General features: G+C 39.7%; 1 protein-coding gene across 1 annotated transcript in view; it reads right to left on the minus strand.

The window, feature by feature from the left end:
- Positions 1 to 15570, minus strand: part of LOC107297182 (E3 ubiquitin-protein ligase LNX-like) — a gene marked incomplete at its 3' end in the record, with an annotated part of 90595 nt that overhangs the window by 44612 nt on the left and 30413 nt on the right. Inside the window, exon 2 of the mRNA XM_029286244.1 lies at positions 12825 to 13324. Coding sequence (XP_029142077.1) covers positions 12825 to 13216 — 392 coding nt within the window. The remainder of the gene's footprint in view (positions 1 to 12824; positions 13325 to 15570) is intronic.

Below are 15570 nucleotides of genomic sequence, written 5' to 3' on the forward strand. Positions count from 1 at the left end.
CTGGCCTAGGGAGGATTTTTAAATTGGGTTTTTTAGAAATTTTAATCACACAACACTAAAATTTTGGTTTTAATTTGGTTTTATTCGGTGGGGTGTGTGGGTCTCTCTTTGTTTTAATAATGTTGTGAGCCGCCCTGAGTCCTTCGGGAGAAGGGCGGGATACAAATTGGAATAATAATAATAATAATAATAATAATTTATGTTGCATTTTCTCTGGAGGGATTTCTAGCCAAAGATAGAAGAGCTAATTTTGGTCTTTCTAAGCATGAAATGCATATTACATATCTTATCACTTTGAGAGCAGGCAACTAAATTTAATTTTTGATATGTGCCATTGTGCCCACAGTAAAAAAATGACAATAAAGTTTATCTTATCATCTTGTCTTGTCTTGTCTTGTCTTGTCTTATCTTATCTTATCTTTTTTTGCTCTAATTAATGCAAAAGTTTCATTTGTGAAGTGTACATCCTGCATCCTTTAAACTTTATTTTCAGCACCCTAGTAATATTTATTTCTACCAGTCTATGCATAAATATAAATCTATCTGCATAAAATCTATTTGTAGATATATTTCTTTGGAGTTTTTTTCTCTTCTCTTCTCTCCTTTTGGTCCAGGGTATTTCTAATATATTTGCATTGCAATATTCTGGAAAGTATCAGTACTGAAGGATTATTATTGTCTAATATACAGATTGATTTACCAACTAGGAATGTGACCATTTTCTATCAAAATACAAATAGAACAGAACCATTTTTTTTATCGCTAGTCTTGAGTAGTATAGACAAGAGTAGCTTCATAGCCCCCCAAAACAAATTGGGTTAAAAGAATTAGAGTTAAGGAAAGATTTAACATAGATTTCCTTATTCTAACATGCTTTCCATCATTCACTGAGAAGTTTTACCTGGGCAAACTATCCAGACAAAAATAAGAAAGGCAATTTTCTTCACGCAGGTGTCAGAAAATACAATCACAACTAAGGCATTGCTTATACTGTAAACGCAAAAAAACGTTGCGATAACTAGCCATAGTTATCATATTTCTTTTCAACCTGGTATACTTTAACTTTTCATTGCTAGTTCTGATGGTTTGCTACTAAAGTCTGACCCTAATTGGCTTTATGATGTGGTAGTGCTTCAAAGCACTGTCATAAGCAAATAATGCACAAAAAATTCCCTGTTCTAACAACGGAGGGTTTCTATTTTATCTTTTTAAAAAAAAACCACACACACAACAAAAGTCATGTAAATGGTATTAGTTATGACATTCATCCTTAGAACCTAAGTCAGAGAATATTATAAAAGAGGAGGGGGGGAAAACCTCAAATAATTTAAGGAAATACGATTTGATTTCTACAAGAGACACGATAAATCTGTTCCTAACTCGCAACCTAATTGCAAAGCCTTGAATGAAAGGTGACTTCAAAATGCAATCATATTATAATTGCACATTGCTTACAGTTGACTTAATCAGGAATGGGCAGCAGGCATAAAATCATCCCCTTGACATTTATAGGGTGATAAAGTGGGTTCCGTTGCTAGTGTCATGTTTAGGACACTAGCTGTGAAAATATCTGCAGACCCCTCACATCCCAAAGTATTTCAGCTTCTTCCCCCCAAGACGATACCATAGGGCAGGGATAGGCAACCTTGGCTCTTTTATGACTGGTGGACTTCAACTCCCAGAATTCCTGAGCCAGCATGGCTCAGCTTGGAAACTCTCCCTTTCCCCTCAGCATGGCTGGCTCAGGAATTCTGGGAGCTGAAGTCCACCAGTCATAAAAGAGCCAAGGTTGCCTACCCCTGGACTAGCAGAATAAAATCTGCAGGGAATCTTTTACCTTTTCACCTTTACTAGGACTACTGGAGAAATGAGCCCAGCGCTTCTTCCCATTTTCAAGTGCATGTTTACATGCGCAAGTCAGACTATGGCACTGTCTCAAAATATAAATTCTGTAGAAAGATGCATGTATAGCTTCACCTTTCAAGACGTTAAGATAAAAATGTCTTGTAGTCATAAATGCAAATATTTTAAAATTCACCTCCGGCGCCACTAACAATGGGCAAAAATAGATTTTTTAAAAACAAACTTTAACACGCTTAAAAAAATAAATAAACAGTATTTACATAATTTTTAAAAGAATTTTAAAACGGAAGGGGGACGCTTTGACAATAATTAGGCCTTGAGGGCAGAAGTCATATAATTCTGGCAAAGGATAATCGCGTGTTCTGGGAGTTCTCCTAGGTCCTGCACAGCTGCTGATCAAAATTCCTCAAGGGCAAATCTTTTTAGACCAGAACAATATAGGGTTTCCCAGAGCTGGCCATTAATCCATTAAGTCTTCATTAAAACTGTATTAACCTCACCCAGCTTTTGATCCTATATCTGCAAAATAGCAAATGTTGCAATTGTACCAACTGCAGAGCAGTTTGGGGGCAACATTTAAAATTTCTACAAATGATCATCCTTGCTATTTTCTTAGATTCGTGACGAAGAGAGAAAAATCTCCTGCCAAAAAAGCCAACACAGTGCTGGGCTGCATTAAAAGAGAGATAGAATCAAGATCACGTGAAGTGTTAATACCACTTTACAATGCCTTGGTAAGGCCACACTTGGAATACTGCATCCAGTTTTGGTCACCACGATGTAAAAAAGATGTTGAGACTCTAGAAAGAGTGCAGAGAAGAGCAACAAAGATGATTAGGGGACTGGAGGCTAAAACATATAAGGAACGGTTGCTGGAATTGGGTATGTCTTGTTTAATGAAGAGAAGGACGAGGGGGGACATGATAGCAGTCTTCCAGTATCTCAGGGGCTGCCACAAAGAAGAGGGAGTCAAGCTATTCTCCAAAGCACCTGAAGGCAGGACAAGAAGCAATGGATGGAAACTAATCAAGGAGAGAAGCAATCTAGAACTGAGGAGAAACTTCCTGACAGTTAGAACAATTAACCAGTGGAACAACCTGCCTCCAGAAGCGGTGAATGCTCCAACACTGGAAGTTTTTAAGAAGAGACTGGACAGCCATTTGTCCGAAATGGTGTAGGGTTTCCTGCCTGAACAGGGGTTGGACTTGATGACCTCCAAGGTCCCTTCCAACTTTATTATTATTATTATTATTATTATTATTATTATTATTATTATTATTATTATTATTATTATTATTATTATTATTATTATTATTATTATTATTATTACTAAGACATCCTACAGGCTTCAAAATTCAGTTTCTGCCATTGCTAGCTCCAAGACTGTCTGCTAGGAAACCAGGATACTTTTTGTGTTTAGCTTTAGAGAGACACCACTATTATAGCAGAGAAATTTTACTGATTTTAGCCTGACCTACACATCTCTGATTTTTACAAGGCATGCTTATGTCTCAGGCTGTGCTGTTTAACAAAGACAACAAATTAAAACACACACACCTGTTTGAGTGCCTCATATTCACTTTTGGAAGAGATCAAATACAGCTTAACAAAATGCTCTGGATTACTCTGTTGCATTCACCTTGCGCAATAACTTATTACTGTCATCACAAGAATGAACAAGCCTTTGGGAAGAGAAAGAGAGAAAGTGTCTCATCCTAACCATCATGGACTCTGTTTTGAAAAGGAACAATCACCGCAACTCACATCTGCTGATTCCATGCTCCATTTTAGATGCTCTGACCCAGTTCACAGGCAACTCCATGCAATGCTTTTGTCACTGCTGCTCCCTTCCCTTCCCCCAAGAGACTGGACCACTAAACAAATTTCTACACTGCTGATAGCAGGAGAAGCACATCCAGCAGGAAACCAATTGGATAAAAAGCATGTCAACAAGAATAGCAATCAAATCGGACTTCTGTAGGTTAGAGGGCAAAACCAATTCAAGCTGAATAGCTACTGTACATAGTAGCCCTCACCAGCCAGGAGAAATTAATCAGAATATTCAGGAAATAGCAATGATGGGTACTTTTCTGCATACGTACTCTGACTAATTTCCTGTTTCTTTTACTAGAAACTGGATGTCCCAGTTGCTACTGTCTTAATTTTGAAACTGCAACTGCTCATTTTTCATCTTTTCTCATCTTCTCATCTTTCCTGCTACCTTCTCCTATGGTATCTTATGATTTATCAATTGTTGTTTGTAGCTTATGATTAATGATTGTACCTATGATTTATGATCTATGACCTATTACTTGCTGTTTATATGTGCACTGTGAGCTTATGCACCGGAGACAAATTTCTTGTGTGTCCAATCACACTTGGCCAATAAATGATTGTATTGTATTGTATTGTATTGTATTGTATTGTATTGTATTGTATTGTATTGTATTGTATTCCATTCCATTCCATTCTATTCTATTCTATTCTATTCTATTCTATTCTATTCTATTCTATTCTACCATTCCATTCCATTCCATTCCATTCCATTCCATTCCATTCTATTCTATTCTATTCTATTCTATTCTATTCTATTCTATTCTATCCCATCCCATCCTATCCTATTCTATTCTATTCTATTTTACCATTCCATTCCATTCCATTCCATTCCATTCTATTCTATTCTATTCTATTCTATTCTATTCTATTCTTCAAATTCTATTCTATTCTATTCTATTCTATTCTATTCTATTCTATTCTATTCTATTCTATTCTATTCTTCCATTCAAATTCCATTCCATTCCATTCCAATTTGTTCTATTCTATTCTATTCTATTCTATTCTATTCTATTCTATTCTATTCTATTCTATTCTTCCATTCAAATTCCATTCCATTCCAATTTGTTCTATTCTATTCTATTCTATTCTATTCTATTCTATTCTGTTCTGTTCTGTTCTGTTCTGTTCTGTTCTGTTCTGTTCTGTTCTTTCTGTTTTGAATGTGTTCACTCTATCATTTGTGATCATAAACCCTTGCTCTTCATAGGATTCTCTCTGTATACCATAATAGTTAAATCTTGCACCTTAGATCAGTTCATTTGGAATGCTTTTGGAAAAAAAAACTTTGCTAATCTCATGTTCTTCAGATACGTTGCACCACAACAACCTACCCTCATGTATTTGTGCAGGACACTTCTAGGCCAATATTTCTGCAATGCATCAAGATGGAGACCTCTAACCTAGAGAGAACATTTGAAGTAGATCCTGAAGGTGGAAAGATTTCTGCTTTTACATGATTTTTTAATATGTACTTTAAGTACCTGTAACACGTACTTAACATATACTTTTTAGCCAGAGTTGCAGCATACAAATCTAGTAAATAAACCTGTTTTCTTAAATTCTTACTTATTCCAACAAGCAAATTTTCTAGGCAATCCCCATTCCTACACCCAAAGAATACCAGTTATATAATTACTGTCTTCACAGCCCTGTTATTATCTGTTATTTTAAAGACAAATTGGGTCCTTACCCCAAGCATTTGCTTCATTCATCACCTTGCAAATGCATGGTTCACTAAATTTTTTAAACCTCAGAACATATTTTACAAATTATGCGTGGGTATTTAAAAAAAAAAAAACTTTATGGGGGATATTCTGCATTCCAAAAGCTACTCATGACAACACAGATAAACTCAGCCCTTGAATGTTGTTTACAGGTTACACTGGCAAAAATTGTAATCGGTAGAAGTTGGCTTTCATATTTTCACACCTACAAAATGATAGTTCTGCAACTGCATTTCATATAAAGCCAAATATTGGCATTCTGATGGTGGAAAGAAACAGGGTATTTATATTTTCACGCTCTTCAGAAATATACCATTTATTTGCAGGTTGTGCATGGTGTCTGCTTAGAAAGATTCCGAAAGGGAAAAAAAACAAAACAAAACGACCCCACATTTAAACTCAAAAAAGGAAAAGGAAGAAGTAAACCAGAAACAACACGCTTAATCTCATCTGTTTTTAGCACTGAAAAGTCCATTTCTATTCCGAATTTCAATTCAGGCAAATCACATAGATTTAGCAAGCCTGTCCATTTATATATTTACAAATACACATATTACAGTGGCACGAATGTGAAGCAACGAAAAGTTAGTGCTCGTTATTTTAAGAGAGAACACAGACACAACACAGAGACACCATCACAACACCACTGTGAGTACTCACAGCTCTGAATACAGGAAGTGCAAATTTCCCACACTGTCTGTATAGTTGGCAGGACTTAGCCAAGGAAGGACCAGTAACAGGAGAGCCTTCATTATTATTTTTTTCAAGCGTATGTTTTCAAACTGCTCCTAAGTCTCCCCTTTCCTCCTTCCTCTCTGCCTCAGTTTCTCTGTGATGGGATACAGAACTTCAAGCTTCCTCCTCCTCCTCCTCCTCCTCCTCCTCCTCCTCCTTCTTCTTCTTCTTCTTCTTCTTCTTCTTCTTCTTCTTCTTCTTCTTCTTCTTCTTCTTCTTCTTCTTCTTCTTCTTCTTCTTCTTCTTCTTCTCCTTCTCCTTCTCCTTCTCCTTCTCCTTCTCCTTCTCCTTCTTCTTCTTTTTTAATGTCAGCCAATTCAGGTCCTCCCTTCCCCCGTTCCCTTCCTTTTCAACCCAATGGAGAACGCGTTATGAATGAATGAATGCAAATCACTTAAAATGAAGCTATGCTGGAAGAATGCTCATTGACCTGCGAGTTGATTTGATCTGATTCTCCAAAGAAGGAGGTTAGGTATCAGGATTTTAGGGAGAACAGAGCAGAAATAGCTGGAGGCAAAACAGGGCTTAGAGCTGGAAAGAAGAAGAAAAAAGAGAGCAAAAAGCCCAGGCTGATGCACACAGGAGTGAGACTTGCATCCTTCTGAGCTCTTCAGAATGGTCCTTTAGAAGCAGCTGATACATTGACATCAGAAAGGCAGACAGCTTATGAGCTGAGCTGCATCAGAGAAGAGGCAAGAAGGAATCTGAACGTAGTAGAAGTGATGCAGCCTGGGAACAGATGATGTTAGAGGTGTATGTATCACAAACACAGACTATTTTTTTTTCAGTCTGGATCCCGTTTGATTGGCTTCAACCAGATGGAGGGAGGGGAAATATTAAAGCTCTTTGTGATGAAATCTAGACTGATTATTATTATTTTGTTTTGACAAATTACACATCCAGTTTTGCCATAGGAATAAATGCTGCTAAGCTTATAATCAGCAACATAGCAATTTACTTAATCTTCTCACTCCGTCCACAGCTTCCCGGGGGCAACGATAATATCTTGTACCTGTATCTGTAGCGAAGTGGCAGATTTTGTAAGTCGCTCAAATATAGGCACAAGGAAATCATAGTGGCTGCCGTGAATTTGCTCACTGTATCACCCCTTTCTAGAAAAGAGAGATAAAAGATACTTCTTGCTCCAAAAGTATTGGACAGTGCAACTCCTGGTAGACTCAGCATTGCACATACATTTGACCATGCAGTCAAGAAAAACCAAATGCACAGGTATAGTATAGGGGGTATCTTGCTCAATAGTAGTAACTGTGAGAGGGATCTCGGAGTCCTAGTGGACAATCACTTAAATATGAGCCAGCCGTGTGCTGCAGCTGCCAAAAAGGCCAACACAGTGGTAGGCTGCATTAACAAAGGGATAGAATCAAGATCACGTGAAGTGTTAATACCACTTTACAATGCCTTGGTAAGCCCACACTTGGCATACTGCATCCAGTTTTGGTCACGAATGATGTAAAAAAGATGTTGAGACTCTAGAAAGAGTATAGAGAAGAGCAACAAAGATGATCAGGGGACTGGAGGCTAAAACATATAAGGAACGGTTGCTGGAATTGGGAATGTCTAGTCTAATGAAGAGAAGGACAAGGGGGGACATGATAGCAGTGTTCCAGTATCTCAGGGGCTGCCACAAAGAAGAGGGAGTCAAGCTATTCTCCAAAGCACCTGAAGGCAGGACAAGAAGCAATGGGTGGAAACTAACCAAAGAGAAGCAACCAAGAACTAAGGAGAAATTTCCTGACAGAACAATTAATCAGTGGAACAACCTGCCTCCAGAAGCGGTGAATGCTCCAACACTGGAAATGTTTAAGAAGAGACTGGACAGCCATTTGTCTGAAATGGTATAGGGTTTCCTGCCTGAGCATGGGGTTGGACTAAATGACCTCCAAGGTCCCTTCCAACATCATCATCATCATCATCATCATCATCATCATCATCATCATCATCATCATCATTATTATTATTATTATTATTATTATTATTATTATTATTATTATTATTATTATTATACAGGATCACAGCTCTAGATTCTTCTCTCCATTTTCCTTAAATTCTCCATTTTACATTGGAATTGTATAAAAATGCTTTTTAAAAGGTAATGGAAAGCAAACCATAGTCCTACTTTGAACCATCGTATTTGCACATAATGACATAAGTGTAGTTTGTTTCTTTTTACTGTTTTCTTGGTTTAAATCATGTTTTGCTAACTATTGCATTTTTTTCCTCTCTCCAAGATTATCTCAGTAGGTTGTCTAAGAACTGGATAGGCTCCAGATGACAGCACCATAGGAATAAAAGAAAAATTATTTCAGGAGTGATCAGCACAAAGGTTGTTTATTTTATTTTGTTTGCCATGTGCTCAATAGCTTTTGGGAGCACTTGGCAAAATCACTGCAGATTGTTTTGCTTCCTTTCTACAGCTGGATGGGATCATACGAGGATGTGTATAATAGCTGTTTTCCACTCAGGTGAGATAAATTGAGCATCTTCGTGATACAGTAGTGGCCAAAATTGTGGAAACCTTTTGGGAAAAGTGTACAGTAGAAATGCCACCTTTGGTTAAGTTTTGACCAATTTTTCTTCTAATTTTTTTATAACTGTAGCCTTGTTCACTTAACAATACTATTTTACATTGCTTTCTGGGCAACCAGTCAACTCTTTGCACCATTACTTTAATTTTATTACATTTTACAAGCTCACTAAATGAAAGAACACAAAAAACCCCAACAAACTTGATAGCGATCACATAACACACTGACAAATGTTCTCCTCTCAGCTTCAATACAGGACATCAATAACTGAATCCTACTGTGATCTGATTGGCTCATTGACAAAACAAGATGACATCTGATTGGCTCTCTAAACACTCATGCTCATTGGCTACAACCAGATGAAGGAAAGCTACCTGATATCAACCTAAGCAAGTTGTGCTTCCTTTTTCTGAATATTTGGCTATAACCTTTCATAGAATACAGTGCAGATAATTGAACAAACTATGTTGCATTACATTCTTGATTAAATTATCTTTCCATTGATATATAATTTTATGGTACTACTCCAAAAACAAAGTGGTGTTATTAGCCATCAAACCTCAAAAATACACTTTTCCCAAAAGGTTTCCACAGTTTTGGCCACTACTGTATTACGAGATGACCTTCCAATTCATCAAAACTGCTATTTCAAAATCATTTCTGACAGGCTCATGACTATAATTTGGAATCGCTGCATTTGATGACCATCTCATCCCTCAGTAAAAACAGTATTTGGGGATCCAAGAAGAAATACGTGGGTTGCTAATTCATAGGCCCCCTATACATTAGATATGTCATCCACATGTCATATACTACATATATATATATTAGTCATAAATTACAGGGGTCCCCAATTTCCTGGGTCTGTGGACCTGAGGCAGTGGGCGGTGGCCACAGTGGTGGGGAAGAGATGGTTTCACCCCTGTAACCTAATAGCAATGGCATTTAGACTTATATACCACTTTACAGTTTACAATATCAGCACATCGCTCCCAGCAATCTGGGTCCTCATTTTACCGACCTCAGAAGGATGGCAGGCTGAGTCAACCTTGAGCCGGTGAGAATCGAACTGCTCAACTGCAGGCAGCCGGCAGGCAGCAAAAGTAGCCTGCAGTACTGCATTCTAACCACTGCGCCACTGTGCCCTAATCCCATGCATGCACAAATGGAGCTTTGCGTACTTGCCTACCTCTTGTGCAGCCAGCGGGCTATGGACCGGTACCAGTCCACAGACCGGGGGTTGGAGATCCTTGATCTGCTACATCTATATTGTTTTTAGATTTAAGCAAGCTGAGAAAACATATACAGGTTTAGAAACTTAATCTAGAATAGATTTTCCTGTGGGTATTTTCCACCATACTACAGTGTCCTTTTCCCAACCTTACAGTGAACGAAAAGGAGTCATATTTTGCAACCTGGACTTTTCCTTCCAGGAATGGGAAAGAAGTAAAATGTAAACCCTGGTCATTTGAGGTGCTGGTGTTCGCTTTAAATCCCTCTAAACAATTTAGGACCTGACCATTTTCCTTGCTATGAACTCTTCCAATTACTTAAATCAGACATGTCAAACATAAGGCCCGGGGGCCGGATGCGGCCCGTGAAGTGGTTTCATGTGGCCCGCAAAGCTATCCTGGAAACAGTGAGGGAACGGCCCCCTCTGCCTTGGCCCTGGCCCAGGTCAGCCGGGAGCCAATGTACAATTTTGTGGTGGCCATCTATGCTGAAACGCGTTCAGTCTTAGCTCCATAAGCCCCCCCCTGCATGGCCTGAGAGGAACAGTGAGGCTCCTCCAGTGTGGACCATGCCTTGGCACTTGCCCCGGTCCCACCCCCTTCTGCCAGAGACCCTCAGATCTATCCCACTCCTGCCCAGGCCCCCACAGGCACCCTTGACGCGAACGATGTAGAGATGGCCACACCCACCCAGTAGGCCATACCCACTCCTTCCACACCCACCCAGTAGGCCGCACCCACCCTGGCCACACCCGGACCCCTGAGGGCAACCACAATGCTGATGCGGCCCTCAATGAAATTGAGTTTGACACCCCTGACTTAAATCAAGAGAGTTCCTCTGGAAGAAGTGCTTTGAGACACCTCCCCCAAAGCTCCCTGTAGTTATTAAAATGGCAAAATCTCTTCTCTTGCATCAAGCTTTTAACTTAATGGTTCTGACGTTAATTTCAGTGGTGACTTCACTAAATTGACTCTACTGTCGCGATTGACATTTCCCATCTTACATAATGATTCTATTCCAGAAACATTGGCATAACCCAATTTTTGCATACGTCACCTATTCTCTTGGATCCCATGCAACATTACACTGTGTGCATAATACAAAAGCTGACGCATTTAAGATGCCTCATGCTTCATCTCTTATGCCTCATGGAAATATTTGCATGAAACCCTATGTGACCCAGGAAGCGTCTGAATGTGGCTCTTCCAACAAGCGGGATTGGCCTAGGGAATTTTAGTGGGGTTTTTAAAGAGAAATTTTAATTGTATAGGCCATAACAAATATTTCTTTTTAATTTGGTTTTAAATTAGGTATTTATTGTTGCATTGTTTTATAAGGCTGTTAGCCGCCCTGAGTCCGGTAAGGAGAAGGGCGGGATATAAATTGAATTAATAAATAAATAAATAAATAAATAAATAAATACTGTTATAAAACTGCCTTGCATTCATGTAAGCTGAAAGATGAAGGATACATTCAATAATAAAAATAAGTAATTGCTACTAAAAGCAATATAATCAAGCAACGAATCAGCAAACACCTAGAGGCAAACAAAGTCATAACCAAAAAGCCAACATGGGTTTGTCAAAATCAGATCAGGCCAGACAAATCTTACTGAATTTCTCTTACTGAGAAATTTCCTGACAGAACAATTAATCAGTGGAACAACCTGCCTTCAGAAGTTGTGGATGCTCCAACACTGGAAGTTTTTAAGAAGAGACTGGACAGCCACTTGTCGGAAATGTTATAGGGCAAGAATCCTCAACCTTGGCAACCTTAAGACTTGTGGACTTCAACTCCCAGAATTCCTCAGCCAGCAAAGTTGAAGTCCACAAGTCTTAAAGTTGCCAAGATTGAGGACCCCTGTTATAGGGTTTCCTGCCTGAGCAGGGGGTTGGATTAGGCCAGGGCTTTTCAACCTTTTCACCCATTGTACCACTTTTAGGATATGGCAACATCCGAGTACCACCAGTCGCCTAGCAAGGTATCAAAAACCTGATGACCAAAAAAAAAAAAAAAAGGAAAAAAGTGATAAAGTACAGGTAGTCCTCGACTTACAACAGTTCGCTTAATGACTGTTCAAAGTTACAATGGCGCTGAAAAAAGTGCCCCACAAGCCACAGCCGAGCAAGACACCTGCCTGCCTGCCCGGCGGCGCTCTTCCTCCTGTCCGAGGTTTTCATTGTTGTGAGCATTTCTGTTGAGGATTGGCAGCGGAGGTAGGGTGGGGGACGTGTTTGATTTTTATTCCCCCCATCTGCTGGGTGGTTGCAGCAGGTTTTGGTCACTTCACATGACCCTGGGACACTGTGACCGTCATAAATATGAATCAGTAGCCAAACATCTGAATGTAAACCACAAGACCCTGGAGATGCTGCAACATTCCAGCCGATCGGCACTTCTTCTGGGCTCAGCAGAAGCACCAGGATCAGTGCTGCTTTCCAGCTGATTGGTGCTTCTTCTGGGCTCAGCAGAAGGGCCAGGATCAGCGCCGAGCTCCAGCTGGAGCCTGGAGCTGATCCTGGCGCTTCCGCTGACCCTTGACAGCCCTGCAGCTCCAGCCATCTCTCGTTCAGGCTTGTGCGGTGCTGCCACCAGTTCAGCTCATTCCTCTCCCCCATTACCACTTTTCTAGGATGATCGCGTGCCACCTGCCAGGTGCCAATGTACCACAGGTGGTACCCGTACCATTGGTTGAAAAGCCCTGGACTAGAAGACCTCAAAGGTCCCTTCCAACTCTATTATTGTTATTGTTATATCTAACTTGATTGACAGATTTATTTATATCATAAGGAAGAATGAGAATGTCTTATAGAAAATGTTATCCATTTGAGGTTTTCTTTTCATATATAATACGAATATATATATACATAAGAGCAAAAGGACTCACCCATTCTGAAAATGCTGCTCAAGATTACAGCGTTGCAGAATTTCTGAACAGTGTTCTGTGAAAGGACAGTTCACCAGTAGCTTATCCAGCAGCTTATTCACTAGGATGCTTGGCTTTCTGCACCTCTGTAGAGCTAGAGCTTTGCGGTCCATAGGGCAGAAGTCTTTTTCCACAAGGAAATCCGTAAGGCAAACTGTACAGTATGTGTGTCCACAGGGTGTATCCAGAGGTTGAAGCAAAGGCTGCAAGCAAATGTGGCAGATCAGGTCATCATCTACATCTTCTGTGTAGGTGTATGTATGGTTCTCTTCTGGAAGGTGCCTTTGGCCACAGGCCAAACACAATGGAACGGAGTTTCCTCCTGTCTCTTCCAATGGATCTTTTGGATTCATAATTGTATGTTCCCGTGTCACCAAAACAGCGGAGACGATGTTCGGCTTGTATGAGAACTTATCTCTGGATCAAACTTATTAGTCAGCCGTTCCCGAGAGCCTTCAGATCTGGAGGGAAGCCACACAATGGTCAATTAATTTATGTCGGCATTCAAATTCTATATTATTCATTTCATGATGGAGCACCCAACAATCAAACTTTATTGCAACAAATCAATAAACCCGGCTGAAATATGTGTATACACATACCCACACACCCACACCCACACACATACAGTAGTGGCCAAAATTGTGGAAACCTTTTGGGAAAAGTGTACAGTAGAAATGCCACCTTTGGTTAAGTTTCCACCCATTTTTCTTCTAATTTCTTTATAACTGTAGCCTTGTTCACTTAATAATACTATTTTACATCGTTTTCTGGGCAACCAGTCAACTCTTTGCACCATGACTTTAATTTTATTACGTTTTACAAGCTCACTAAATGAAAGAACACAAAAAACCCCAACCAACTTGATAGCGATCACATAACGCACTGACAAATGTCCTCCTCTCAGCTTCAATACGTGACATCAATAACCGAATCCTACTGTGATCTGATTGGCTCATTGCCAAAACAAGATGACACCTGATTGGCTCTCTACTCATGCTCATTGGCTACAATCAGATGAAGGAAAGCTGCCTGATATCAACCTAAGCAAGTTGTGCTTCCTTTTTCTGGTTATTTGGCTAAAACTTTTCATAGAACACAGTTCAGATAATTGAACAAACTATGTTGCATTACATTCTTGATTAAATTATCTTTCCATTGATATATAATTTTATGGTACTACTCAAAAGAAGGTGGAGTTATTAGCCATCAAGCCTCATTACATCTGTCCATCAGTTGATTTTTCTCCTTAGAAAGAAAAATGATAGCTGAAGCAGTGAGAAAACAGAGTATAGCAATAAAGGGACACCAATCCTTTAGAAAAATTCCATGAGGCAATATTACCACACAAGAGAAGTGTGAAAAAAAAAAATGAAATGCAAATATCTGAAAAAAATACCTATATCCTTTTCAAGAGAAAATCGAGCTTGTATAAAGTTGCTAGGAATCATTATAGCAGCATGATAGCGCAAGGAAATACAAGGCCTCAAGTGTTGCATAATCACCTATAACCCACCTACCCCCATTAAAACTAAATAAAAATGGCTTCTACAATTATTTACTCACTTGCCCCACACACACACATACACACATACCACCCCAGGTAATAAATAATTCAAAGTATGACAAACAGTTGACTTAAACTGAAGTGTGCTCCATATGTCACCCTAAGCCATGTTTTAGAAACATTCAGAAAACGTTTGGATCTGTGCATCAAGTTAGGCCAGGGCTTGGCAACCTTGGCTCTTTTATGACTCGTGGACTTCAGCTCCCAGAATTCCTGAGCCAGCATGGCTCAGCTTGGAAACCTCTCCGTTTCCCCTCAGCATGGCTGGCTCAGGAATTCTGGGAGTTGAAGTCCACGAGTCATAAAAGAGCCAAGGTTGCCTACCCCAACCGTTAGGCCATATACTCTAGTTTATAAACCATAAAGTCTAGGTTCACACAATCTATCATTCTAACCCAAACGGACTACATTATATTAGGGCTTAGTGTGATGTGTGAACCTAACCATGGTATTTTCTGAAGACTGGAGACACATCTCTCTCCATTCTGCTCTTCTTTTAATCTGTGTGATCCTTGTATCTAACCCTGAGCTACAAATATTCTCGTGAAATTGCAGACCAACAGGGACGCTGAGGGTGGGGAAGTATCTCTGTTTACAATAGAAATGGTTGTCAGGATCTTTCATGAGATGTCAGTTAGCTAGATTAGAAGGCATTCTGCAAGAGCAGGGGTAGGCAACTTTGGCCCTTTCATGACTCGTGGACTTCAACTCCCAGAATTCCTGAGCCAGCATGGCTCAGCTTGGAAACCTCTCCCTTTCCCCTCAGCATGGCTGGCTCAGGAATTCTGGGAGTTGAAGTCCACGAGTCATAAAAGACCCAAGATTCCCCACCCCTGTGCAAGAGCTTTGCTTTATCCACTCTGCCCCCTCAACTAAACTTTGTCCTTTTTTTCTGGGCAGGTTAGATTCTCTTCCAAATAAAGGATGGAGCTGGTGCTACCTTTCATTTTCACAGGAGGGTTTCAAAGGCTACAGGGGGCAAAATGAATTTTGAAAGCACAATATGATGGCAGCTGGCGTTCGGTTTGCAACAAACCTGATTTCTACTTACATTTTTTTTATGAATTTAAGAGAATAAGAAAAATGAGGTGGAGCATTGAATCAGTGCCAAGGGGAGTCTTTGTAGACAAGGAAGGCAAT

This window comes from Protobothrops mucrosquamatus, unplaced genomic scaffold (genome assembly GCF_001527695.2).
Source record: "Protobothrops mucrosquamatus isolate PMUCROS unplaced genomic scaffold, P.Mucros_1.0 scaffold3169, whole genome shotgun sequence".
Taxonomy (NCBI): Eukaryota; Metazoa; Chordata; class Lepidosauria; order Squamata; family Viperidae; genus Protobothrops; species Protobothrops mucrosquamatus.